Genomic DNA, 27,684 nt, shown 5'->3' with positions numbered 1-27,684 from the left:
ACTGGCTGCCCCCTGCTCCTTCAGTGTTTGTGTCTCCAGAGGGTGGCAGGGCCTGACCTCTGCTTGTGGCCTCAGGGGAGGAGCCGCTGCTTTGCCCCCATCACTTCCCATGTGGCTGTGGCCGCAAGAAAAGCCCCTGATGGCCACATGCAGCCACAGTGGCCCCATTTGAGAAACACTGAGGCCTGACTCTCAGCGCCCCCCCAGCTCTAAGCACTAGACCCCACTCCTCTCCCAGAGCTGGGGATGGAACCCAGGAGTTCTGGCTCCCCGCTCCTCCCCCCACCCCCTCTACTACACAAGTCTGCTGTCGCTGTTGTTCCGATCACATTCTGCCCTTTCCAGTTCCTCCCCACAGGTTCCAGGCGAAGTCAGGGTCCTGTGACTTCCCCATGGGGTGGATGTCTCACCCTTGCCGCTCAGCCCTTCCCCCCGGCCCCAGCCCCGCTATCTTCTGGAGGAGGCCAGGGCAGGAGATGTGCTACCTGGGTCAGTTCCTCCTCCCCAGAACAGGCTTCTCAGTCTCTCCATGGCCCCAGGTAGCCCTGCTCTTCTGCATAATACATCCTACACGAAAACCAAGGCCTTGATCTCTCCGCAGACCCTGTGCCACAGAGCTGAGTGTGGATCCCCCGTGTCCTGGCCAAATCCAGATGGAGATCCAGATTTAAGCGTCCCTAAATCCCCCTGTGTCATTGAGTCCTTTGTGGTAGCGTTATGAATGGCCGTTCCCCACCGGCTCCACACCAGAGGTGGCTGCATCTCTGTGTCAGGTAACCCATCCCTGTGCAGAGTTACGTGTGGCTGTTTCCCACCTGCCCCACACCAGAGGTGGCTGCATCTCAGTGCTGGGCAAGCCCTCCCCCTGTAGAGAAATACCCGATATTAATGCCCTGGTCACAGCAGAATTGCACCCGGCACATGTGGCAAGGTTAGTCTCCGCTGCAGGCCATTTCCTGACCGTTGGGAGGTGCACAAAGCCCTGAGCTCAGACACAGGGGCAAAGGCTGAGAATTTACCTTTAGTACCACAGCCGAGGGGTGGTTGGAGAAGGGGCTGTTAGAGGGCAGCTTGGGGGCATTCTGGGGGAGGGGATCCCAGCTGAGAGGTTGGGAGGGGAGAGGATCCCAGTAAGGGGTGGGGTGGAAGCAGGCCGGTCCCCAAGAAGGGCTGGCAACTGGCACACTGAGCCCCGCTGCCCCCAACTGTGGGGCGGGCAGGCAGGGCCGTACCCAGGAAACCAGAGGGCTCCGAGAAGGGGAAGGAAACAACCCAGAGCAAAACTGCCCACAAACGTATAGCAAAAATTGCACGGGGAGGGAGGTCCTGCCCAGCGCTGAGATGCAGCCACCTCTGGGGAAGGGCACACGGGGAAACAGCCGCACATAACGCCGCTCGGGGAGGGCTCACCCGGCACTGAGATGTGGCCACCTCTGGCGCTGTTCTCAGCGGCCCTGCCCCAGAGGATGGGGAGATTCCCGGCTGCGGCTGGGCGGGATCCCCCAGGTGAGGATGGACCCGGACGCCTGGGTTCTCCCAGCCAGGCAGCCGCGCTCCCCTGGCTGGCGGCCCGCCAGGCTCAGGTCTGGGCTGGCCCAACCGGCCCGGGGTGGGGTGGGGACCTCAACTTCCTCTTCAGTCCGCTCCGTCCTGCGCCTCGCTCAGGCCGCGGGGCAGCAGCTCCGCAGCATGAGCCGCCTGGACCAGACGCTGCGGGCGTTCCTGGGCGCCGAGCCCGGCCCGGCCCAGCTGGGCCAGGAGTTCCAGGTGAGGCCGGGCCGCGGCGGGAGCCGAAACACCGCGCCAGCCCGGATCCCCGGGGAATCCCGCCCTCCAGCAGGGAGAGAACCCAGGCATCCTGGCTCCCAACCCCCCGCTCTAACTTTCTAGCCCCACTCCGCTCCCAGAGCCGGGGAGAGAACCCAGGCGTCCTGGCTCCCAGCCCCCCCTGCTCTAACCCATTACCCCCCACTCCTCTCCCAGAGCCAGGGAGAGAACCCAGGAGTCCTGGCTTCCAGCTCTAACCCACCAGACCCACCTCCTCTCCCAGAGCCGGGGAGAGAACCCAGGCGTCTTGGCTCCCAGCCCCTCTCCCTTGCTCTAACCCAGGAGTCCCCTCTCTCCTCCCGGAGATGGGGAAAGAACCCAGGAGTCCTGGCTCAGAGTCCCACCCACCCCTGCTCTAACGCACTGGACCCCACACTGCCCTCCCGGAGCTGCTCAGAGAACCCAGGCGTCCTGCCACCCTCCGCTCGTCTCCAGCTCCAGCGCGAGTTTCTTTCTCTAATCATTAATCTGAGGCTTGCCTGGGTTTAACTTTCCATTGCTGCTGCCCTAGAGAGAGTTAATTAGTCACCTGCCGGCCAGCAAGGGTCAGAGCTGTAGGGAGCCCAGACGCCTGGGTCCACTCCCTGGCTCTGGGAGGGGAGTGGGGCTAGTGGTTAGAGCCAGGGATTTGGGGGCTGGACGCCTTGGGCTGACCCTATGAGACACTATTGGAAGTCTCAGGTTCTGGGTCCCTTGGCGGGTGGCTGCTTGTGTACCCACTGCAACCCGGAGCAGGGCAAATTGTTAGGCCCAGGGTAAGGCAGAGCTGAGAAATGGTGAAATCCAGCCAATAGCTGCTCCAGCTTTGCCTGCAGGCTTCCTGCACCGCCAGCACCTTTGTGGGCCCTGGGCATCACTACAACACGCAGCAGAGCCTCCTGGCAGGCAGGGCTGGGCACGGGGCAGGGAGTGCCATGCTGCAGGGCAGGGGGCTGGCAGAGGTCACTATCCCCTGGCAGTCAGGGCCAGGTGCTGGGGGGCACTGGGCTGTGGAAAGTGGAGGGCTGGGCAGGGGGCACTATCCCCTGGCAGTCAGGGCCAGGCGCTGGGGGGCACCGGGCTGTGGGAAGTGTGGGGCTGTGCAGGGGGCACTATCCCCTGGCAGTCAGGGCCAGGCGCTGGGGGGCACTGGGCTGTGGAAAGTGTCGGGCTGGGCAGGGGGCACTATCCCCTGGCAGTCAGGGCCAGGCGCTGGGGGGCACCGGGCTGTGGGAAGTGTGGGGCTGTGCAGGGGGCACTATCCCCTGGCAGTCAGGGCCAGGCGCCATGGGGCAGGGGGTGCTCTCCCCTGGCAGTCAGGGCTGGGCTTGAGGTGGGGGGCACCGTGATGCAGGACAGGGGGCTGAGTAAAGGGCACTATCCCCCGGCAGGCAGGGCCAGGTGCTGGGGGGCACCGTGGGGCAGGGAGTGGAGCAGGGTGTGCTCTCCCCTGGCAGTCAGTGCTGGCCTGAAATCGTTAGTGGGTGCTATTAATTTGGACCTGCCTTTCCGAGGAAACGGACAACCTGTGCCCCCTCGGATTATTACATTTCCCCTCCATCTTGGGGTGACCCCAGCCCAATCCCAGCAGGCGGCTGCTTTCCAACTGCTACATTCCCCATCACTTCCTCCTGCGAACATTTGTAGTGTCAAGATGCGGCTGTTCCCCGGCTGCCTCGCCCCAGAAGTGGCTGCAGCTCAGCCCTGGGCAAGGAACCACTGCATCTAGCCGGTCAAGGGCTTGGGAATCCAGTGGAAATCAGCCTCTCGGTCTCAGCCATTGATTCAGTCTGAAGGAAAATCTCAGAGTAAAGAATATTCTCTGGTTTGTGTTACTAGCAATTGGGTCATTAAACTGAAGTGAAATTGACTGGGAAACCCAAACAGGTTCACTTTCCCCTCCTGTTTCACTTCTCCCAGCCCCTCTTCCCCTCCTCTAACCACTAGATCCCCTTTCCTCCTAGAGCTGGGGAGAGAACCCAGAAGAGAAGTGAAGTGGGAGATTCAGTAAGGACAGGCCCTTCTGATAACACTCGGGCTGTTCCCCAGCTGCCCCACCCCAGAGGGGGCTGCATCTCAGTGCCGGGCGAGCCATTCCAATCACACTCCCAGCTACTCCTTTGCATAACTGCAGCCTGGAAATAGAAAAAGCCAGGAAATAGTCAGAAATTCACCTCCACTGGGCCCTGATGCTGGTTCAAATAGACCCTGTGTTGAGCAGGCACCAAATGCAAATTTCCCCCTTATCACTGTGGCTTGTGGCATAGCATAGATAGCGCATGAAATAATCCGTCCTAAAACGGCAGCTGCCTCCTGCAGTTACAAACCACACTGCTCGCTCTCAGCGCTGAAATGCAGCCACCTCTGGGGCAGGGCAGCTGAGCAACTACTGCACATCACACCACAGTGAGATGGCTCTCCCAGTGCTGAGATGCAACCACTTCTGGGATGGAGCAGCCGGATGGGGGTGGCTTGCCTGGCACTGAGATGCAGCTATTTCTGGGGAGCAGCAAACTTCACTGGTTGTCACAGTATAAAACAGCAGAAGGTTCTTTTTATAGGCTAGAACTAAAAACCAGGACTCCTTGGTTCCAGCCTCAGCTCTGGGAGAGGTGTGGGGTGTAGTGGATTAGCTCAGGGTGGGGCTGGGAGCCAGGATTCCTGGGTTCTCTCAGTGTCACCTTGGCCAGGTCCCGCCTCAACTTGGTGTCTCGGTTTCCCCTGTGGCCTTCCAGAGTCGCGCTGGGAGTGAGTCGGGTGGGGAAAGTTAATTCTGTGCAGCTTCGCGCTGGCCCATCCTCCTCTCTGACACGGAAATGAATTTTCCAGAAGAGACTTTGTTCCCTTGTCTCTCGTCTGGCTTCAGATATTGATTTCCTATATAAATGTAGCCCAAAACTAATCCCAGCTACCTCCAGTCTGGGGCCAGGCTTGCGGGGGAGGGGGGAGGGACAAGAGCCGGCACCCCCTAGTGGGGAAAGGCCCCGTACCCCGCTTCCCACCCCCTGAGCCAGCCGCTCCCTTTGTTAAATCCCCATCTCATATTCCAGAGTTATGTACAGCTGTTTTCATTCCACTGTACTGGGTCTAGAGATTGGGATGGGTTGACCAGCGCTCGGATGCAGCCATCTCTGGGGAGGGGCAGCTGGGGAACAGCTGCGCATAACGCCGCACAGGATGGCTCACCTGGTGCTGAGAAGCAACCACCTCTGGGGAGGGGCAGCTGGGGAACAGCCGCGCATAACGCCTCACAGGATGGCTGGCAGGCTCTGCTCCCTTGCTCAGCACAGGGGCTGCTCACCAGCCCCATGCAGCAGAGCTGAAGTGAAAAGCAGAAGCTGCCCCATGGGGTTAGGCAGTCCTGGGAACTGAAAACATGGATCCTGAAAGCGAATGCAACAGTGCAAGGAAATGGGCCTCTCTAGGGGGTGCCATGCCAGTGGGGAGTGAGGTGTGAGGCTCTGCAGGGGGCGCTCTCTCCTGTCAGTCAGGGCCGGGCAGTGGGGGGTGCTGTGCTGGGGGAGGCTGGGCAGGGGGTGCTTTCTCCTGGCGGTCGGGCCCAGCACTGGGGGGTGTCGTGCTGGGGAGGGGGAGCAGGGCAGGGGCCAGGCACTGGGGGTGCCGTGCTGGGGGGGGCTGGGCAGGGTGTGCTCTCCCCTGGCGGTCGAGCCCGGCACTGGGGGGTGCCGTGCTGTGGGGGGGCTGGCCAGGGGGCTCTCCCCTGGCAGTCAGGCCCGGCACTGGGGGGTGTCGTGCTGGGGAGGGGCTGGGCAGGGGCCGGGCACTTGGGGGGTGCCATGCTGGGGAGGGGCTGGGCAGGGGCCGGGCACTTGGGAGATGCCGTGCTGGGGGGGGCTGGGTAGGGGGTGCTCGCCCCTGGCGGTCGGGTCGGGCACCGGAGTTGCTTTTTGCAATCTCTGTCCTAGTCGCTGACGGTGAGTTTCTTTGCCTGGGAAGCTTTGCAGTTTGCTTTGCAGAGCTTTGCAGAGAACAGAGCTGGGGGCTGCTGGTCAAATTCCCTCCCCTGGTCCCCCGTCTCCCCACACCCTATGTGGGTAACATTTCCCCCCTGCGCCCTCCATCCAGAGCTCTGCACCTCGCACCGTCCCCCCCAGGGTAAAGAGCGGGGGATCCACCGGCCGACAAGCCGCCACCTCCCGGTTTTCTCCCTTTTGCCTCCAGCCGTCTGGACACAGGGGAGGAAACTACCCAAAAAATTGTGGTGGTGATAAAATCTCCGTCGGCCAGAGAGTTCGGAAGCCACTGGAGCTTCTCCGCTCCAGATCTTCCCCCTCTGGGGCTTTCTTTCCCTCTGTCTTTCTGGAAATTTAAAAACCAAACCTAGGCAATGAATAACCAAAAACTTTGAGATGTAGCCAAATCCGTCACTGAAAAGCAGAAAGCTGCCAGGGCCGCTCAGATCCAGGATTTCTCCTCCGTGGGCCTGTTCTTCCTCCTTCCCCCGCCCCACCCAAACGTTTTTTTCGTGGGAAAAATACTGAGGAAATGAACATCAAAAACTTTGTGACCTGCCCTGATCCTTAACAAAAGAAACTTTTATCTGCTGAGGAGCTGCAGTCTCTTGCTACCCTCTTTGCTCCAGCCTTAGGAGACAGAACCGCCCCAGCCACTTCTCTGCCCTGGGGCTGAAGGGAGCTAGTGCCCCCTAGACCCCACCCAGCCCTCCGTTCCTACCTCCCACCCCCCGTGCTCTAATCACTAGACACCACTCTCCTCCCAGAGCTGGGGAGAGAACCCAGGAGTCCTGGCTCTGAGCATCCCCCCACGCTAACCCCTAGACCCCCACTCCCATCCCAGAGCTGGGGAGAGAACCCAGGAGTCCTGGCTCTCATTCTGGAAGTGACTCCTGCATGGATTAACTCTCCCTGGAGGGTTGTTCCATGGCAGGGGTGCAGTTGTTTTCTCCTGCCCGCTCCAGGATGGGCGTGGGTGTGCTCACGCTGGGGCCTAGAGCTGGCAGGACAGGCTGGTCCACTACTGGCAAGGTCAGAACCAGGCTGTTGCCAAAATGAACCTGACTCAAGTGCTCAGGGATGATCATCCCCGTGTGAGCTCACTCTGTGCCGCATTATGTGCAGCTGTTTCCCCAGCTGCCCTACCCCAGAGGTGGCTGCACCTCAGTGCCAGGCTCGTCATCCCCCCGGGGCTCTTACTTTTGGAGTCTGGGGGTGCTGGGAAGTCTGAGGTGGGAAAAGGGGCTGCGGTCACAAGGAATGGGGTGCTGTATATTTGAGTATTAGGGAGTCAGGGCATAAGCTGCAGGGATCATAGAGCTATCGGCTGCCGGGGTGCTCTCTCAGCGTCTCTGTTTAACCCTGTCTTCTCCACGGCCTCCTAATCCCCCTCCTGTCCTCTCTCTCCACCCAGGACATCAAGGCCCAAGCCAGTGCCTTCCGGCAGCAACAGGGGTTCTCCGCGGAGGCCGGGGGCAGGAAAGAGAACATCAAGAAGAATCGGTATAAAGACATCCTGCCGTGTGAGTGTGGGAGGGGGGTGGTGGCACTGGAAAGTGCAGCGTTATGTGCAGCTGTTCCCCCAGCTGCCCCACCCCAGAACTGGCTGCATCTCTGGGGGGAGGGATAGCTCAGTGGTTTGAGCATTGGCCTGCTAAACCCAGGGTTGTGAGCTCAATCCTTGAGGGGGCTGCTTAGGGATCTGGGGCAAAAATCAGTACTTGGTCCTGCTAGTGAAGGCAGGGGGCTGGACTTGATGACCTTTTGAGGTCCCTTCCAGTTCTAGGAGATTGGTATATCTCCAATTATTACTATCTCAGCGCCAAAGGAGCTGTCCCCCCTGATGTTATATACAGCCATTCTCCAGCTGCCCTGCCTTAGAGCTGGCTGCATCTCAGTTCCTGGGGAGCGTTATGCATGGCTGTTTTCCCCCAACTGCCCCACCCCAGAGGTGGCTGCATCTCAGGGCCGGGATTCACAGATTCCCAGCCCAGAAGAGACCATTGTGAGCATCTCGTCTCACCCCCCCTGTATCCCACAGGCCAGAAAATGGCCCCAAAATAATTCCTGCAGCAGAACTTTTAGAAGAACAGCCCAGCTTGATGTAAAAACAGCCAGAGACAGAGACTCCGCTGTGCCCCTTGGGGAACTGGCCCCATGGTTAATTCCTCTCATCGGTCACAACTGGTGCCTTATTCCCAGTCTGAATCTGTTGATCCCTCCCTCTCTCCCCGACAGACGATCAGACCCGGGTCGTTCTGAATCTCTGCACGGATGAAGGGCAGACGGATTATATCAATGCCAGCTTCATCCAGGTAACCTCCTCCCTCTGCAGCATGGGGCGCTCTCCCCTCGCACCAGCACTGGCCCCCCAACCCAGTGCAGCACTAGGGGGCGCCGTGCTGCAGGGGGTGCGTGGGCGATTCAGCAGGGGGCGCTGGGCTGCAGGGGGTGGATAGGGGTTCAGCAGGGGTGCGGGGCGGGGGCTCAGCGGGGGGTGTGGCTGACGGGTGGCGGGTCATCGGGGGCGCTGGTGCGGGGGTGGCGGTGCTCAGCAGGGGGTGCTAGGCTGCAGGGGGGATGGGGGGTCTCAGCAGGGGCAGGTGGGCTCAGCAGGGGGCACTGGGGCTGCAGGGGTGGGCGGGGCTCAGGGGCGATGGCGCAGGGGGCAGATGGGGGCTCAGCAGGGGGCAGAAGGGGCTCAGCGGGGGATAGGCGAGGGATCAGCAGGTGGTGCTGGCTGCAGAGGGTGGGTGGGGCTTGGCTGGAGGCAGGATGGGCTCATCAGGGGTGTGAGCTGCAGGGATGGGCGGGGGCCTCAGCAGGGGCGCACTGGGCGGCAGGGTGGGCGGGGCTCCAGGGGAGTGTGGGCTGCAGGGGGCCAGATGGGGGGGCTCGCAGAGGGCGGACAGGGCACTCAGCGGGGAATGGGTGGGGGGTTCAGCAGGGGGCGCTGGGTTGCAGAAGGCGGATGGGGGGCTCAGCGGGGAATGGGGGGGCTCAGCAGGGGGTGCTGTGCTGCAGGGGGGTGTCAATGGGAAGCGCTGCCATGCAGGTGGCGGGTGACTTATTTCTCCCTTGGTCTCCTGCCAGGGGGTAAATAACAAGCGATGCTACATCGCGACCCAGGGGCCGCTGCCTCACACCGTCCTGGATTTCTGGCGCATGATTTGGGAGTACGGGGTGAAGGTGGGTGTAACGCTTCTCGGGGTCCCAGGCCTGGCAGTCACCTGCTCAGCCCCGGAGCTGGGCGCCAGCGCCCTGACACTGCCAGCCTTTCAGCCACCCACACATGCTCCTCTGGGCCAGGCCAACCCAGTCCCAGATCCTGTACCCCCAAAGCTGCAGTGTGCGCCCCAAACACACCATGACCCTGAGGGGATTTCCTCTGCAACCCGACCCAGAATGAGGGTTTCTCCCACTTCAAATGCTCTTACGCTGTTTGTGAACTGCTCCCTCTAAACGATCGGTCCCCGCTTGGCCAACTCCCTGCGGAGCACGAAATCTTCTCTCCTTCACCAGCCGCGGCAGGTTTTCTATCAAATAAGACATAAGTCATAAGACAGGCATAATTTAAGCATGTTTTCTGCTACAAACACGATACAACCCACACGTGGTTCAGACAGGTGTAATTTAACAGTTCGTACATGTGTGGGGTACCCCTTGCAGTTTCAGGCTGCGGTGTGCGCCCATGTGCCCTCTCCAGGCCTCTGGCATTGTGATTTGCTCCTCCAGACGGATCCACAGTTTGCAATTTCCGCACTGCCACTGGGGATCGGCTCCAGGGATACTCGCGTGGGTGCTGCTTCTCCATTGCGTGTGGTCCAGCCTGTGGGTGGCATGGGATCGGCGCCGGTGACCTTTCCTGCGGAGACGCCGGTTTCCCTCCGTAGATCGTCCTTCTCCAAATTTCTTTAGCCACTCACGTTTCTCCGGGGATGTTCTCCAAGTGGATTTCTTGCTGCGCCCAGCAATACAGGAAACCGTATCGCAGCTTCTCAGCCCACCTCTGCGAGGTCAGCTCGCGTCTCATGCGTGTCCGCAGCTGGCTTCTTCGAGGCCCCAGATCTCCGTGTCACGGAGCGTGGGCTCGGAGCTGGGCAGAGAAGCAGCACACCGAATCAGGTGTATTTACAGAATGGGCCAAGGAGCGGAACAGGTCTGTCCCCGATGATTTTCCCGATTGGCTTCGGAGCGCGTCTGTCGCATCGTTCCTTGCGCAGAACCCAGCGACGGAGCTGGGCCGATCTAATGTCCTAGGGTCCTGCCCCTTGTCTTTTCCGGTGGGCCGCAGAATTTGGTGTGGGCGCTCCCCCCCTTCCCTCCCCTTTGCTGTCACCAGCCATTCCCCTCACAAAGATATTCAGTGGCTCCTGGCCAAATCTTTCTGTATTCAGCAGAGTTTCCTGAACGGGTCTGCGCAGCCAAATCCTGCGCCGTGAATACTCAGAGGTGTCGTGACCCGGTTCATTTTCAGCCACGGGGCGGCGCTGCTTTCCCACCGGTGGGGCTTCGTGGCTGCGAGGCATTTGGTGACCAAGCCCAAGGCTGAACGATTTTCTGGTTTGGGCACGTATGTTACAAGGGAGAGCAGGGCCACCCAGAGGATTCAGGAGGTCTGGGACAAAGCAATTTCAGGGCCCCCTTCCATAAAAAAAAGTTGCAATACTATAGAATACTATATTCTCATGGGGACCCCTGTGGGGCCTGGGACAAATTGCCCCATTTGCCCCCCCAGCAGCCCTGGGAGAGAGAGAGCCTGTCTGCTGAGCACTGCTAGGTCCTGGGAGACCTCCAAGTCCTTTGCTTTTCTCGCCACGCTTGGGAGTGCTCCAGATCTCTAAAGCCCTGCCCAGGTATAAAATTTGTGCAGGTATCCACGTCCGCAGAGGCGGATATTTGCATATTTGCAGGGCTCGACGGAGCTGGTTCCTCTCCGCTAAGTACCTAGATCCCCACTGGGCAGAATTTGCATGGTCACATCGGTGAAAGACCAGGATGTGTTCTTCTGACAGCCTCTAGGCCCCAAATTCCATCCCGCTGAGCGCTGGCAAAGAGTAGGACCCGTGCCAGGATCAGGATAGGTGCCTGTGTGGATGCCACCCACTCCCAGAAACTTGCTGGTGACAGGATAGATACTAGGAAGGAGAGATAGCTCAGTGGTTTGAGCATTGGCCTGCTAAACCCAGGGTTGTGAGTTCAATCTTTGAGGAGGCTATTTACGGAACTGGGGTGAAAATCTACCTGGGGAGTGGCCCTGCTTTGAGCAGGGGGTTGGACTACATGACCTTCTGAGGTCCCTTCCAACACTAATCTTCTATGATTCTAACCTCCCACAGCTTTTGCAAAATCTAAGGGCTTCGCTTTGCGGCTCTTGGCACGGCCCAGAAGCTGCAGGGATAACACTTGCCACGTGGCCCACGGGGCGGCCTTGTGTGACAAGTGGCTTTATGCATCACTTTCACCAGTAACTGCCTGCACGCTCGTTCGTCTCCCTACAATGCCGGCCCAGGATCCCGCGTGCGCTGCCTCAGCACTTTAGGAAGCTCGCTGCCATGCGGAGGCCTCCTGGACATGGAATCAGGATGGCCTCCGTCTTTTCGTCCCATCCGAGCCATCAAGACTGCATTGAAGCTGACGTGCGAGGCTTTTCACGGTGGAGTTCCGCGCTGCCGTTTCACTAGCCGGGGCCCAAACGCCAGGCATGGAGCTGAAGCTCGATCATCTCCTGAAATCCTGCAAGGCACCTCCTGTGTTTCCTGCTGTCAAGGTTCCTCTCCAACTCTGAACTTTAGGGTACAGATATGGGGACCTGCATGGACACATTTAAGCTTAATTACTAGCTTAGATTTGGTAACACTGCCACCATCCAGAAATTTCAGTGTCTGGAACACTTCCTGTCTCCCCAAAACCTTCCCCTCCCTGGGCAGCCTTGAGAGGCTTTTTCACCAAGTTCCTGGTGAACACCGATCCAACCCCTTGGATCTTAACACAAGGAGAATTTAACCATCCCCCCCTCCTTTCCCCCACCAATTCCTGGTGAGTCCAGATCCAATCCCCTTGGATCTTAAAACAAGGAAAAATCAATCAGGTTCTTAAAAAGAAAGCTTTTAATTAAAGAAAGAAAGGTAAAAATCATCTCTGTAAAATCAGGATGGAAAATACTTTACAGGGTAATCAGATTCATATAGCCCAGAGGAACCCACTCTAGCCTTAGGTTCAAAGTTACAGCAAACAGAGGTAAAATCCTCTCAGCAAAAAGGAACATTTACAAGTTGAGAAAACAAAAACAAGACTAACACGCCTTGCCTGGCTATTACTTACAAGTTTGAAACATGAGAGACTGGTTCAGAAAGATTTGGAGAGCCTGGATTGACGTTTGGTTCCTCTAGTCCCAAGAGCAAACACCCCCTAAAACAAAGGGCACAAACAAAGACTTCCCTCACCAAGATTTGAAAGTATTTTGTCCCCTTATTGGTCCTCTGGTCAGGTGTCAGCCAGGTTTACTGAGCTTCTTAACCCTTTACAGGTAAGAGGCATTAACCCTTAACTATCTGTTTATGACACCTGCTGGTTCTCTTCACATGCTCCAACCACGTTATCTTCCATCACCTTCTCCCAGGACAGGCTGGCCACCCGAGGGACCACCGAAACATGGATGTGCTCTTTGACCCACCGGCTAGTCCCTCTTCCTCGCCGATGTGTTGCCCAAGACTATCTGAGCATCACTCCGGCTCTGGCTCATTGATAAATTTCCTTCCCTGGCACGAGAGAGACAACAGCCTTTATCGGCCCCACTTCTGCTGGGGAGAGAGACGAGCTTTTGAGCTTACAAAATGAAGACAGTCTCATTCTGCTAGCGCTGCATGGCTGGTCCCCAGCAGCCCCTCCCCAGAGGTGGCTGCATCTCAGCACTGGACGAGCCATCCCTGTGTGGCATCACGTGTGGCTATTCCCCACCTGCCCCTCCCCAGAGGTGGTTGCATCTCAGCAAAGGACAAAGTGATCCCTGCATGGTGTGATGTGCGGCTATTCCCCAGCAGCCCCTCCCCAGAGGTGTCTGCATCTCAGCACTGGACGAGCCATCCCTGCATGGTGTTATGTGCGGCTGTTCCCCAGCCACCCCACCCCAGAGGTGTCTGCATCTCAGCACTGGACGAGCCATCCCTGTGTGGCATTATATGCAGCTATTCCCCAGCTGCCTCACCCCAGAGGTGGCTGCATCTCAGCACTGGATGAGCCATCCCTGTGTGGCGTTATGTGCGGCTGTTCCCCAGCCATCCCACCCCAGAGGTGTCTGCATCTCAGTGCCAGGCAAGTCATCTCTGTGTTGCGTTATGTGCAGCTGGTCCCCAGCCACCCCGCCTCAGAGGTGGCTGCATTTCAGCGCCTGATGAGCCATCCCACTCCTGGATACACCTTTGTGTAACTGCAGCCTGGGAGTAGAACAGGCCAGGAAAGGGTCAGAAATTTAGCTGGGTCCTGCTGCCGATTCAAATGGACCAAGATCCAGTGTCTTCTGCGGATGAACTGCTACCCCAAGGCCAAAGAGCCGGGCTCCCAGCTAAATCCACTCCTCCTGAAATAGTCCTGCTTGCGTGGGGATGAATTTTGAGGAGTTAGGGGCTTTCTCAAACAGCCCCCCCTCCCACGTTACTCTTGGAGGGTAACAACCCTGCAAGACGTGGGCTGGGTGTTGTGAGTTTGTCAGGGCTCAGGTGAGAGCTGTTTGCAAAGAACTCTGTGTGGGGAGGACGGGGGGTTGCCAAGGGGAGCTAGGACTCTTGGGTTCTCTCCCTTGCTCTGGGAAAGGAGTGGGGTCTAGTGGGTTGTGTGTGTGGGATGCTGGGAACCAGGATGCCTGAGTTCTCTATTCCAGCCCAGCCAGGTACTGTTTGGAGCATGCTTCTTCTCTCATTCTTTTCCTAACTGTTTCATTCCTTTCCTTCCTTCCAGGTAATTGCCATGGCCTGTCGGGAGGTGGAGATGGGGAAGGTAAGTGTGGGGGCCAATCCGTGCCCACTCCCATCCCCTGGCTGTGGGGAGAGTCTGGGGGGCAACCCCCATGGACTCTCCGTGAACTGACTTTCCCTCCTTAGAAAAAGTGTGAACGCTACTGGCCACTGAAGCAAGAACCGCTGCAAATTGGGCCCTTCTCCATCATCCAGGTACCAAGGAGGAGTTGCAGGGGCAGCCTGGGGGGCTCTTCAGGAGAGAGACAAAACTCCCCTTCATTTCCTGTCCCAAGCTGCTGCTGGGCAACTCCATTCTGCCCCAGAGGGGGCTGCATCTCAGCTCTGGGCGAGCCCTCCCTGTGTGGTGTTGTGTGGTTGTTCCTCAGCTGCCCCACCCCAGAGGTGGCTGCAGCTCCGCTCCAGATGATCGGTCCCTGTGCAGCGTTATATGCAGCTATTCCTCAGCTGTTCCTCACCTCACCCAGAGGTGGCTGCAGCTGTGCTTCTGTATAGAGACATGAAAGGCGTTTCATAACCCTGCAATGTCAGCACCCCCTGAAGCCTCTGTCTGCCGCTCGGCTTGTCTCTGTCTCTCAGATCAAGGAGCAGGAGCTGAATCCAGACGTGATAGTACGCACGCTGAGCGTCAGCTTCCAGAACGTCAGTGAGCTGGGGGAGCATCGTGCTGCGGGAGTGGGGTGGGGGGCTGGGCAGGGGGTGCTCTCACTTGGCAGGGGCGGGCACGGGGGGCGCTCTGCTGCGGGGAGCAGGGTGGGGGACTGGGCAGGGGGCACTCTCCCCCAGCAGGGGCGGGCACTGGGGGTTGCTGTGCTGTGGGGGGCTGGGTAGGGGGTGCTGTCCCCCAGCAGGGGTGGGCACTGGAGGCGCCATGGCATGTGGAGCAGGGCCGATGCCAGTCGTTCCCTCCCCAGGAGGAGCGGCCCCTCACCCATTTCCAGTACGTGGCCTGGCCGGACCGCGGGATCCCGGACAATTACAGCCATTTCCTGGAGATGATTGAGCACGTGCGATTGAAACAGGGGGATGACTCAGCTCCCATCTGCGTGCACTGCAGGTAGGGGGCGCTGTGCTGTGCCAGAGGGGTGGGGGGCTCAGCACAGGATGAGTGGAGGGAGGGTCAGTGGTCCCCATTAGCCTCTCAACCGGGATGGAGAGAGACAGCAGTCTTCATAGCCTGGGTCTGCTAGAAGAAATTAAGCCCCACCCTCAAAGAAGCCCCTCCCACAATCCAAACTCCACCCCGTAACTGCCTCCCTCTGCCATAAACTCTGCCCCTTTTCTACAACCTCAGAAATGGTGCAGAGCAATCGTTGAATGGTCAGCAGTAGGATTCAGAGTGAACGCACAGAGATGGACAGAGTCCCACTCAAACAATGATCATTAGCATCCCGAGTTTACACCGATGTCAAAATGAATCAAGTCCCTATTTAACACCAAACATTAGGGTTCTGACTTAACAGTCGCGGTTCAACACACCACACCCTCATTTAAACCTCAGTTTTAGGATCCATGTCAAGGTGTCCCTATCTCAACCCCAGTTGTTATATTTCAGAAGTAATGGTCAGACTGAAATGAGCTATGTCCCCATTTGAAACACAATCATTAGGCTTCAGAGTTAACGGCCTTGTTGAGATGCGCTATAGCCCCTTTTAAAAACATGATTATTAGGGTTCACAGCTAACAGCCATGCTGAGACAAACCATGACCTTAGTGAAATGCCAGTCATTAGGCTTCAGAGTGAACAATCCAGCCATCTAGGTGGATGGTGTCTGCTGAAACCTATCATTAAAGTCCAGGGCAAATACCCTGTGCGATGACACTCCATTGTTCACACAGGCCTTACGGTTTGGGGTAAACATGTCACTGTTAGCACCCAGGATGCCCCATTTAACTGTCAGTCATTAGAGTTCAGAGTGAACACCTACCAAAGATGGATTTGAACCTTAACTCTGGTCATTAGGTTTCAGAGTGAACATACACCAGTGATGCATCAAGATTGTAGCCGTAGCCATTAGGTTTCAGAGTTAATGCCCACAGGCAGCGTGTGTGGGGAAGGGCCCCTTCACCTCCAAGAGGGATTTGATTGGGGGGCTGGGGGGGAATTGTTTTTCACCCATTTCCTTCCTGCTTCCTCCCCCCTGGCAGCGCTGGCTGTGGTCGGACTGGAGTGATCTGCATCTTGGAGCATGTGAGACACCTCCTCCTCCAACAGGTACTGCGCGTGGGCGTGGGCGTGTGTCCGACTCGTGGCTGCCCCCTGCCAGACTCGCGAGTCTTCTCCTGTTTTTCAGAGCATCCCCCCAAATTTCAGCATTTTTGACATCGTCCTAGCGATGAGAAAGCAGAGACCGTCAGCCGTCCAGACGCTGGTGAGCCCCACCTGGTTCCCCCCCGCCCCCCCGTCGGACACCCACACAGCCCCCCTGCTGGGGGAGGTGGGACTGGGGACTCTGGGAGCCCCCCCTCCCCTAACACGGCCGTGTCCCCTCTGTCTGACAGGAGCAGTACGAGTTCCTGTTCCACGCTGTGGCCGAGATGTTCCGCTCCGCCCTGGCCACCGCCCAGTACGAGCCCCTCAAGGAGGTGAGAGGGCCCTGGGGCAGGGACACACACGGCGCAGGGCCCGTCTCCTCCAGCAGGGGCCGCAGGGGCGGACACACACACACCCCGTCACCCCCCGCCGCAGGGCCCGTCCCCTCCAGCAGGGGGTGCAGGGACGGGGACACACACACACACTCTCTCTCTCTCTCTCTCTCTCTCTGCAGGGCTTGTCCCCTCCAGCAGGGGCCGCAGGGACGGACACACACACACCCCGTCACCCCCCGCCGCAGGGCCCGTCCCCTCCAGCAGGGGGCGCAGGGACACACACACACACACACCCCGTCCCCCCTGCCGCAGGGCCCGTCCCCTCCAGCAGGGGGCGCAGGGACACACACACACACACACCGTCCCCTCCAGCAGGGGGCGCAGGGACACACCACACAACACACGTCCCCCCCAGCAGGGCGCAGGGACACACACACACACACACACCGGTCCCCTCCAGCCAGGGCGCAGGACACAACACACACACAACACCCCGATCCCCCCTGCTCGCCAGGCCCGTCCCCTCCAGTGGGGCGCAGTGACACCTACCTAAACCGTTATGATCCCACCCTGCGATCTAGCCCCTCATCCCCATCTCGAGCATCCCCCATTTCTCCTCCCCCCACAGTTCCGATTTCCCCCAGTCCCCCCCCTGCGCCCCTCCCTCATAATTGAGAAGTCCCATGCGCCCCCTTCCCCTTCGATTCAGCCGCCGTGTTAAACAGCTCCGTCGGGCCTGTGCGGTTACTGGGGGGTTCTGGAATCCTGGGGCGCCGAAGGCTCTTGGGGAAGAGTGTAATCAGTGGGTGCACTTTGGGGAGGTGCGGGCAGTTGGTGGGGGTGGGCTGGGGGGCAGGCTGCAGCAGTTGGGAAGGAAGCGATCCGGAGTGCAAGGGGGTCTGCAGTAGTAGAGGAGGCGTGCAGGGGGCAGGACTGGCAAGGGGGGGTTAGTTCCCCTCCCTTCCCCATCCCTCCCCCCCATAAGGCTGAAAGGTGGAGCAGCAAAGGACTGGGAGAGGCCCTGGACCCCAGCCCCACATCCTGGCTTCTGCCTCATGCTCAGGGCTTGTGAATTATCTCTGCTGGGGCGGGGGGAGAATGGGGCCTGTCCCCTCTGGGGGGCACCGGCTCCCATCTGGCCCCACAGGGAAGAAGACCAGAGGGTTGAGACCCTGCAAGTTTAGTTCATAGGTGAACTGGTAACATAAAGTGCATGGGAGCCGGCGCCCCCCAGAGGGGACAGGCCCCACACCCCATTCCCTGCCCCCCAAGCCAGCCAGTCCCTGCCCTGGGGCCGATGGGAGCTGGCGCCCCCCGGAGGGGACAGGCCCCACACCCCATTCCCAGCCCCCAGAGCCAGCCAGTCCCTGCCCTGGGGCCGATGGGAACCGGCACCCCCCAGAGGGGACAGACCCCACACCCCATTCCCAGCCTCCAGAGCCAGCCACTCCCTGCCCTGGGCCCGGCTGCCTGGATGGGTGCATCTGGGGAGGGGCAGGTGCATGGAGCGATGGGGGGCTGGACGGAGGCTGTGGACGGGGGGCACTCTCTGTTCCTCCCACCCAGCCACGCTCTCCGGCACTGGCAGGGTTAACGGCCCTGCACCCGCAGCCCGTTGTCACACTTCCTGCGGGAGGAAGCGAAAAGCTGGTGTCAGCACCAGGCCGGGAGGTGTCCCCCCGCCCCCCCGGCTCCCCCTCCCCAGCTCACCCCTTCCTCTCCCTCCAGAACCAGCTGCCCCTGTACGACGACGCCGTGTCCCTGCGCCGCCCTGCGCCCCTCAACAAACAAAGTAGCATCTTACGGTGAGTGAGCGGCCAGATGCAGCCACCGCTGGGGTGGGGCTGCAGGGGAGCAGCCGCACATAACACTGCCGGGGAGGGCTGGGATGTAGCCACCACCTTAATACTGCAGCAGTTGCCAGTGTAGCCTGGAAATGGGTAGTCATTAGGGATCAGAGGTAACACCCCACTGGGTGTTAGCTGCAGCCCAGGAGGGGGCTCTGAGCACTCCCCTTCCCTCCTCAACCCCCACAATGCCCTGCTTTGACCCCCCAACCGCCCCCCCTCCAATTAGCCGACAAGCTGCTCGCCTGCTTTCTGTTTCCCAGAAATAATGCTGAGTATCTGCTCCCCCCGCTTCCCCTTCAGCCCCAGGGCTACTGGTTACAGGACGGGCGGGGGAGGGGAGCCGGACTCCTGGGTTCTCTCTCTGGCTTGGCCTTGGGTGGAGCATGTCTGTTGCCAGTGGTGCTACCCCCCCTTCCTCCCCTCCCCCCAGGAGCATCTCGGTGCCATCCGAGCCCACCCCGGACCTGCCCCCCAAGATGAGTGACACCTACGCGGTGGTGAACAAGTTCCGGCGGGGGGGTGGGCCGGCGGCGGCCTCCTCCCAGGAGACCAGGCCTGGCGGGGGCAGCCCCGAGTGGTCCCCCATCGACCCCAGTGGCTTTGGGGGTCTGCAGGCCAGCTACTCCCTGCCCGGGAGCCCCGTGAAACGCCTGCCACCCAGCCCCAGCTGCAAATACACCCCCCACTCCACCAGCGCAGGTACGGCAAGGGGACCCAGGAGTTCGGGACCAGGGGTCTGATCTGGGTGGGGAGGCAGGAGGCTGGGGCCAGGATGGACCATGGATCTGATCTTGGGGGGCGGGGTGGAACCCCAGAGTCCAGAGCCAGGAAGGACCATGAGTCTGATCTGGAGGGGGGGACAGGACCCAGGAGTCCAGGGCCATGGCTCTGACCCAAGAGTCCTGGGGTGGCTCTGACCTGAGGAAGTGGGACTCCAGCTGTCCAGGGGGGCCATGCTCTGATCCCTGCCCATCTCTCTGCTCCAGGTGACACCAGTCCCCGGGGCCCCCCTTCGCCCTGTCCCAGCCCTGGGCACGGGAAGACCCTGCTACACACTATGAAACCCCCGGTGAGTTCTGCCCTGCCCCACGGGCCAGCGGCCCTCTGCCCAGCCAGAGGGGGGCACCGGAGGAAGCCAGTGTGGGGGTGTGTGAGGGTTCGGAGTCAGGATGCCAGCGTTCTCTCCCCCACTCTGGGAGGGGAGTGGGGTCTGGTGGTTAGAGCAGCAGGGCTGGGAGCCAGGACTCCTGGGTTCTCTCCCCGGCTCTGGGAAGGGAGTGGGGGTCTGGGAGCCAGGACTCCTGGGTTCTCTTCCCAGCTCCTGTCACTCATTTTTCTCCATCTCATCTGCAGGGTTTTGTGGCATCTCCCCAGAAGAAGGGTGAGTGGGATGGGTGCAAGGGGGCTGGGGAGGGCCGGGGCTTACAGGGGGAGGTTAGTTTGGTACCTGGATGGGAAACCCTGGCAACTGAAGTGCATGCGGCATTCATCATGGCCTCGCGCCCACGGCTTCCCCAGCCACAGCTGCAGCTCTGCGCTGGCCGAGCCATCCCTGGGCAGCGTTGTGTGCGGCTGGTCCCCAGCCGTCCCGCCCCAGAGGTGGCTGCAGCTCAGCAGCGGCCCTAACAGGAGCCAGGGAGGCTTCATTGTTTTCTTCTCCGCCAGCCTCCAGCTCCCCCCGCCTTGAATCTACAGGCAGCTACGAGCCCGTGGACGCCTCCCCTGGAAGGGGCTGCAGCCCCCTCGCCTCCCCAGGCAACGGTCTCGGTAGGACAGGGGTGTGGGGGGAGGGGTACAGTAGGGGGCAGCCTCCAGGAATTGGGGGGGGGGGCGTCGCAGGCAAGCCCCTGGCTGTGATTGGGGATATGGGGGAGAGGACCCAGGAGTCCTGGGACCCAGCAGCAGTTTGCATCTGGGAAGTCTGGACCGGGGAGGGAGATAAATGCCCCCCCAATTATTGTTTCTCCCTCCCCCAGGCTATAACTTCCGCATTGGGAAGCCAAAAGGACCCCGCGACCCCCCAGCTGAATGGACACGGCTCTAGGGGGCCTGTGGGGTGGGTGGAGGTGCTGGGACCTGTGCCCCTCCCACTCCAAGGCCAGATGGACTGAGCCGAGCCGCGGCCCCAGCATCACCCCCGGCACAGAGCGAACCGCCAACTGACACCAGGCTGGGAGCCAGGACTCTAGGGTTCTCTCCCCGGCCCTGAGAGAGTCGTAAAGAACAGCACCTTTAACTCTCGAGCTAGGACCCACAACTTGGGGGCCCGGTGCTAAATCCCACCCCCTCTCAACATGGGGAGCCCTGGTGGCTCTACCCTGGCAAGACGGGAACGGCCGTGAACAGACAGCAGCAGAAACCAAACGAAGGGTCGAACCAAGCTGTGTATTAACGCAGACCCTACAAAAATAAAAGTGTGAAAACAACAGCTCTGCTAGTGCTTCCCCCTCCACCGCAGGGCAATACCCATGGGGCCGGGGCCCGAAACCACAGCTGGAGACAGCGGCATCCCTCTGGGTCGGGGCCCGGCCTTTGCACTCCGACGCCCAAAACCACTCCGGCTTACATTCCCAGCCAGCGACGAGGGAGCTCCCCTGCAATCTCCGGCTGAACGGGCCCCACATCCTGTGTCCAGGCACGAGAGAGCGCAGCCCGGCAGCCACCAGAGCAGGGCGGACGCTCTGGGCCGGGGGTGCCCCTTAGTCGGCGCTCAGGAACTGCCGCTTGCGGGCCGTGTTGGTGTAAGGATGCCAGCGCCACTCCACATCGGCCGTGGCTGCCTGCTCCAGCGTGCCCAGCTTGATCATGTATGCTGTAACGGAGAAGGGGGGAGGGGTCAGCGGGGTGCCCCTGGGAAGCACCCGCTGCTGGGAGACAGGCAAAGCCGGGGACCCCCCCACCCCAATCATTCAGGGGATGAGGGGCAGGATGGGACAAATTTTCTGTAATCATTTGATGATGCCCACGTGTGCCTCAGTTTCCCCTGGATTCTGCATGGCTCCCTGGCATCAGGGGGAGCTATAAACCAGCTCTGGGGTGTGTCTGGCCACCCAGGCTGCCACAACTGGGTCATTCAGCAACTGCTAGGGAGGAGACAATCGACAAGGGGCCCTCCTGGAGTTGCGAGATGGGGAGAGGGGGCTGAACCAGAGTGCCTTGAATTCGGCAAGGACACTGATCTAACAGGCAGCACAGAAACTGGGGGGAATGAGGTTAATCACTGGGACATGGTAATACCAGGGGACAGAACATAGCGGAAGCACAGAACCAGTCGTGCCAGGAAAGCGGCACTAGACGTGAAAGAAAACGTAAACTCAAAATCTTAAATGAACCGAACTGTCACATGAAATCTCTCTGGCTCGTAACTCCATGCTCGAATAATAAGAATAGAGCGGGAGGGATATTACCAGCCGCCTGGTCACGATGGCGAGAGTGACTGTGAAATGCTCAGGGAGATGAGAGAGGCCATAAATATAAAAAAACCTCAGTAATAATGGGGGATTTCAACTACCCCCACACGGACTGGGGCACGTCCCCTCAGGACGGGAGGCAGAGAGAAAGTTTCTTGACACCTGAAATGACCTTCTTGGAGCAGCTGGGCCTGGAACCCACCAGAGAAGAGGCAATTCCTGATTTAGGCCTGACTGGAACACAGGATCTGGTCCAAGAGGTGACCAGAGCTGGACGGCTTGGTAATAGTGACCATAACCTAATGAAATTTAACATCCCTGTGGCAGGAAAAACACCAGAACGGCCCAACCCGGCAGCGTTTCATTTCAGAAAAGGGAACTACACAAAAACGAGGCAGTTAGTGGAACAGGAATTGAAAGGTTTGGCGCCAAGAGTGAAATCCCTGCAAGCAGCGTGGAAACGTTTTACAGAGGCTCCACTTAAAATGTATCCCCCAACTTAAAAAAACACAGTGGGAGAACCAGAAAAGAGCCACCGTGGCTAAACAACAAAGTAACAGGAGCAGTGAGGGGCAAAAAGCATCCTTTAAAAAGTGGAAATTAAATCCTAGTGAGGAAAATAGAAAGGAGCATCAACACTGGCAAATGAAGTGTAGCCAAAGAACAGCAATTTTTTTTTTTAAAGTACATCAGAAGCAGGAAGTTGCTAACCAAGCAGTGGGGTCACTGGCCAATCGAGGTGCTAAGGGAGCACTCAAGGATGATAAGGCCATTGCAAAGAAACTAGAATTCTTTGCATCCATCTTCACGGCTGCAGATGTGAGGCAGATTCCCAAACCTGAGTCTTTTTAGGTGACAAATCTGAGGAACTGTCCCACACGGAGGTGTCATTAGAAGAGGTTTGGGAACAAATTGATAAACTAACCAGTCATACATCACCAGGTCCAGATGGGCTTCAGCCAAGAGTTCTGCAGCAACTCCAATGTGAAATTGCAGGACCTAACTATGGCACGTAACCAATCATTTAAATTAGCTTCTGAACCAAATGACTGGAGGGTAGCTAATGCGACACCAATTTTCAAAAAAGGGCGCCAGAGGTGATCCCAGCCATTACAGGCTGGTAAATCTGATTTCAGTTCTGAGCAAACTGGTTGAAACTCTAGTAAAGAACCAAATTGTCAGACACAGAGATAAACATAATTTGTTGGGGAAGAGTCAACATGGTTTTGGTAAAGGGAAATCGCGCCTCACCAATCTACTAGAATTCTTTGATGGGTCAACAAGCATGTGGACAAGGGGGATCCAGTGGATCTAGTGTACTTAGATTTCCAGAAAGTCTTTCACAAGGTCCCTCACCAAAGGCTCTTACGCAAAGTGAGCTGTCACGGGATACGAGGGAAGGTCCCCTCATGGAGCGGTAACTGGTGAAAAGACAGGAATAAATGGTGTTTTCAGAATGGAAGGGGGGTAAACACTGTGCCCCCAGGGGTCTGTGCTGGGCCCAGTCCTAGTCAACATCCTCATAAACGATCTGGAAAAAGGGGTGAACAGTGAGGTGGCAAAGTTGGCAGACGATACAAAACTGCTCCAGACAGTTAAGTCCCAGGCAGCCTGCGAAGAGCGACAAAGGGATCTTGCCAAACTGGGCGACTGGGCAAGAAAACAGCAGATGAAATTCAACGTTGATCAATGCAAAGTGATGCACATCGGAGAACAGAATCCCAACTCTCCGTACACAATGATGGGTCTGGATTAGCTGTTACCACTCGAGAAAGATCTTGGCGTCGCTGTGGAGAGTTCTCTGAAATCATCCACTCGATGCGCAGTGGCAGCCAAAAAACAAACGGAAGGTTGGGAGTCATTAGGAAAGGGAGAGATAAGATAGGAAATATCCTGTTGCCTCTGTATCAGTCCGTGGTTTGCCCACACCATGAATAGTGCGTGCAGATGTGGTCGCCCCATCTCAAAATAGATCAATTGGAATTGGAAAAGGTTCAGAAAAGGGGAACAAAAATGACAAGGGGGATGGAACAGCTTCCGTATGAGGAGAGATTAATCAGACTGGGAGTTTTCAACTTGGAAAAAAGATGATTTGGGGGGATACGAGAGAGTCTGTAAACTCAGACTGGTGCAGAGAAAGTAAGTCAGGACGTGTTATTTATCCCTTCCCACAACAGGAGAACTAGGGGTCCCCCAATGAAATGAACAGGCAGCAGGTTTAACACAAACACAAGGCAGTATTTCTTCACACAACACACAGTCAACCTGTGGAACTCCTTGCTGGAGGATGGTGGGAAGGCCAAGACTATAGCAGAGTTCAGAAAAGAACTAGATAATTTAATGGAGGATAGGTCCATCAGTGGCTACTAGCCAGGCTGGGCAGGGATGGTGTCCGCATCCTCCGTTTGCCAGAAGCTGGGAATGGGCGACAGGGGATGGGTCACTTGACGACTCCCTGTTCTGTTCATTCCCTCTGGGGCACCTGGCATTGGCCACTGTCAGACGACAGGACATTGGGCTGGATGGACCCTTGGTCTGACCCAGCCTGGACGTTATGTTTTCATGAAGGGCCCCCAGAGACGTGACTCACGTTTCATCTCGAAGCGCGGCCCCACCTCAGACAGCTCAATGTTGCGATGGTCCAACTTCTTGTAAACATGGTGCCTGCGGGGGGGCCCAAGAGAGATGGGTCACCCAGTGTGGGCCTGGCTCCCAGCCCCCTGCCAGCCCTCCCTCCCCTCCCAGAGCTGAGAGAGAACCCAGGTGTCCTCATGCCCAGCCATCCCCGTGTGGTGTTATATGTGGCTCTTCCCCAGATGCCCCGCCCCAGAAGTGGCGGCACCATGGGGCAGGCCTGGCACCTGAAGGAGATGTAATCGTCCTGGTTGGCGAAGGTGATGACCCGCTTGCTGTCCTCTTTGGGCACCGGGAAAAGGTACTTGAGGATGCTGCAGACCTGAGGGGCAGAGACCGAGAAGCACTGGGTTTTGGGGGGGAAGGGAGGGGGAATTGAGACCCTACAACAAACCCCCCAGGAGACCCTACAATAAACACACCGCCCACAAACATTCCCCAGAGACCCTACGATGTCAAAGTGGTCTCTGTCCGCCTCCCCAGGCCCTGGAAGACCCTACAATAACAAAGCCAGGCTGGGCAGTCCCAGAAGACCCTACAATAATACAACCAGCCCAGACAGTCCCAGAACACCCAACAAGGACCCAGCTGCCCCCCGCTGACCCGCTGGCCCAGGCGAGAGGTGAAGTTGTGGAAGATCAGGTGGGGGGTGGCCTCGGACATGGTGCCGATGTCGGGGACTTCGTGTCGCATCACCACGTTGCAGAGGGTGAAGAACGCCGTGGGCCCGAAGGGCAAGTGAGAGATGATCAGCCCGTCTGGGAGGAGGGGAGAAGGAGGGGGGAGGGGGGGGGTGGGGGTGGGCTGGGATGGAGCTGCCCTCCACCCCCCCGCCCAATTCATCCACCCCACAAAGCTCAGCCCCCGGCTAAAAGGCCCCGCAGGCCCCCCTGCCTTGGGGACCCCTTAGAAACAACAGCAGAGGGGGGGCCCCTCCAGAATCCCAGACAGAGGGGAGGCAGCCCCTCCCCACTGGCTCCCAGCAGGCCCAGACAGAGGGGGAGGGGGAGTCCCCCCCATCACGCCCCACCCCCCCCAGCTCCCAGCAGCCCCAGACGGAGGGAAAGTGGGAGGGGGAGGGGGAGTCCCCCCAGCACCCACCCCTGGCTCACCCGGCTGCCCGCGGTGTTCGTGCAGCACCAGCAAGTCCGTGACGCCATTGGCCTTGCAGGCCCGGAGCAGGGCCCCCACCTCATGTCGCCCCCGGTTCATGCGCTGGGCGCCCGGCACCACCAGCTTCATCTCCTGTCGCCGAGAGAGGGGGGTTTGGGAGGTGTGAGAGAGACCCTAGAACAACAGACCTGCCCCTCCCTCGAATGGCTCACCAACAACACACCCGGGCCCCCAACCCGCAGGAGACCCTACAATAACGAAACTGGCCCAGCCCACCAGCCCCAGTCCCCGAGAGGCCCTGCAGAAACAAACCAGTGCCCAGGAGACCCTACAACAACCATCCCAGCCTGCCGAGAACGCCACTCCCCAGGAGACCCTACGATAACAAACCCAGGCCCTGTACCTTGGCGAACATCTTGAGGCGGGAGCTGGGGTCACGTGAGGTCGTGATCATCACCTTGGGGTCCTCCACACCCGCCCAGCGATACTCGTCGTCCTGCTGCGTCACCAGCCCTGCCGCGGGAGGCAAGGGGTTAATGGTGAGGGCGTGGCCTCTGGCTGGCCACACCTGGCCTATTTACATGGAGTGGTGGGGGGGGGAGGGGTTAATTTTTTAATCTCGCCAGGGGGTGGCGAATTTCTCATAATCCAATTAAAAACACACAAAACAGCCCTGGAGATTTTTCATTCCTGAAAGAAAACGACTTTAAAACCGAGCCCAGACACGTTCAATTTGTGTCAATAAATCTCCATGTCACTGCCCACCGCCGGGACCCAAAACACGGAGGTCGATCAAGGAAGAAAAACACAGCAGAGAGAGCCATGGGATTTCAGGCTGTTTCCTTTGGTTTGACATGGGGCATTCACAATCTCTTTTAATGGTTCAAACACTTTAACTTTTCGATTATCAGCCTCTGCCGTCGTTAAATAATCCCTGTTCGACCCGCCTCATGCCCCAGCAATTCCCACAAGTGAGAACTTGAAGAGAAGATTTTTAAAAGCTTAAAACCCAAAATGAAGATTTAAAGAGTTCAAAATCGAGGGGACAAAAAGGAGTAAAAATCATTGTTTTGCGCAACTAATTGAAAGAGCTACAAATCAGGGAAAATGCTTACAAATAATCCTCAACATTATCCACTGAAATTACAACAAAAAAATCACATTCTGCCCAGCCTATTAGAAGAGCTGGATAAAAGGGGTGAAAAATTGATTAAAACATGGCTTGGATTTGAAACATCCAAATTTATTGTACAAAGGGAGCATTGGTGGTAATTAGTGAATTTGAACTGATTGTTTCCAGTCTGTGTGTCCTTTGGGATTTTAGAGCTAGTAGATCTTGTCCTCTCCAACCGAAGTTTTATTCAGAGATGGGAAGAGGAAACCAAGCAACTCCTGATTGGTTTTTTAACCCGAGGCAAAGCTATCATTGACCTGAGCTCGGTGAATAGACGGATGCAGAGCAAATGGCGGGAGGAAGCCTTCAGCAAACGGGTACCAGTAACGACCCCCCAATTCGGGGCTTTCTGGCCCGTTATATATGTTTTTAAATACGACATAACTGACCATGCCAGATTCAAGCGAGTTCAGCCCTGAATAGAGGCGGTCGGAATTTCAGGTGGATTTTTTAAAAGAAAAATGTCCAAAATCTGGTATAAATTAAAAAACCTACAACAATCTGTTTTTTATCCACACTGGACACAGAAGCTCTGGGTTTAACTGGCTCGGCTGTGTGAGACCAGGGCCAGCTCCACACCCACCCCCCCGCCCCCGCCATGATAACGGGTCTATGGGGCTGTCACTCATGGCAGTGTCTGGCCCCACGGGGGGGTGGGGGGTGGGATCTCGGTTCCGGGGGTGGGGTCTGTGCTTCATCTGGCTCCACGGGGCCCTGAGAGTCCAAAAGGGGCTGACCCACTCCACATTTCAGGGCAGACGAGCAGCAAAGGGTCAGAAAGGACACAGGACAATGCTGACCAAGGGTGTTGGGGAAGGGGGGGTTCTCACTTGAGGGGGAGGAAAGGCACCCCCCCCCCAAACTCACCTTCTGCTCCTTGGTCATCAAACTCGATGGACTTCTGCAGCGCCAGAGCCTCCCGGCGCAGCTCCGGGGGCAGCAGACGATTCTCTGCAGGGAGGAGTCAGAAAGTGAGATTCCAGACAACCCCCCCACTCAAATCCCACCCTTGGTCCTCCTGCCCCAATGCAGCCTCTCCTCCAACCTGCAGGGCAGAGTCCCAACCCTCAGGCCACGGGCCGGAAGTGAGGGGCACGGGGGGGGGGGGGGGGGGGGGCACAGGGAAAGCCCCCCCGGGGGGGGTTGGGGGCGGGGGGGGGG

The 27,684-nt window shown here is 58.4% G+C and overlaps 2 protein-coding genes across 3 annotated transcripts; one reads left to right on the top strand and one right to left on the bottom strand.

Moving 5' to 3' along the window:
- The first annotated feature begins 1,686 nt into the window (after positions 1-1,686).
- PTPN18 (protein tyrosine phosphatase non-receptor type 18) lies at positions 1,687-20,618 on the top strand. Its single transcript, XM_032770131.1, has 17 exons — positions 1,687-1,767; positions 7,195-7,303; positions 8,019-8,095; positions 8,874-8,969; positions 13,737-13,775; positions 13,880-13,948; positions 14,333-14,395; positions 14,668-14,810; positions 15,902-15,968; positions 16,048-16,125; positions 16,256-16,339; positions 18,071-18,147; positions 18,623-18,891; positions 19,179-19,261; positions 19,546-19,573; positions 19,858-19,959; positions 20,169-20,618. The coding sequence occupies exons 1-17, from the start codon at positions 1,690-1,692 to the stop codon at positions 20,234-20,236; spliced, it is 1,530 nt and encodes a 509-aa protein (XP_032626022.1). The 5' UTR covers positions 1,687-1,689; the 3' UTR covers positions 20,237-20,618.
- On the bottom strand, positions 20,564-27,469 carry IMP4 (IMP U3 small nucleolar ribonucleoprotein 4). 2 transcript variants are annotated; one of them, XM_032770172.2, is made up of 7 exons: positions 27,391-27,469; positions 25,753-25,862; positions 25,349-25,481; positions 24,840-24,994; positions 24,464-24,558; positions 24,193-24,266; positions 20,564-21,004 (listed from the first exon to the last, which is right to left on the bottom strand). In XM_032770172.2, exons 2-7 carry the CDS (start codon positions 25,801-25,803, stop codon positions 20,892-20,894), a joined length of 621 nt encoding a protein of 206 aa, XP_032626063.1. In that variant the 5' UTR covers positions 25,804-25,862; positions 27,391-27,469; the 3' UTR covers positions 20,564-20,891. The 2 variants fall into 2 exon arrangements, with proteins under 2 accessions (XP_032626063.1, XP_074926887.1); XM_075070786.1 differs by lacking the exon at positions 24,193-24,266.
- Between the last annotated feature and the right edge of the window lie 215 nt (positions 27,470-27,684).

This window comes from Chelonoidis abingdonii, chromosome 11, assembly GCF_003597395.2.
Source record: "Chelonoidis abingdonii isolate Lonesome George chromosome 11, CheloAbing_2.0, whole genome shotgun sequence".
NCBI lineage: Eukaryota > Metazoa > Chordata > Testudines > Testudinidae > Chelonoidis > Chelonoidis abingdonii.
The sequence above is the reverse complement of the archived record's forward strand: the minus strand, read 5'-3'. Positions and strand labels throughout refer to the sequence as shown.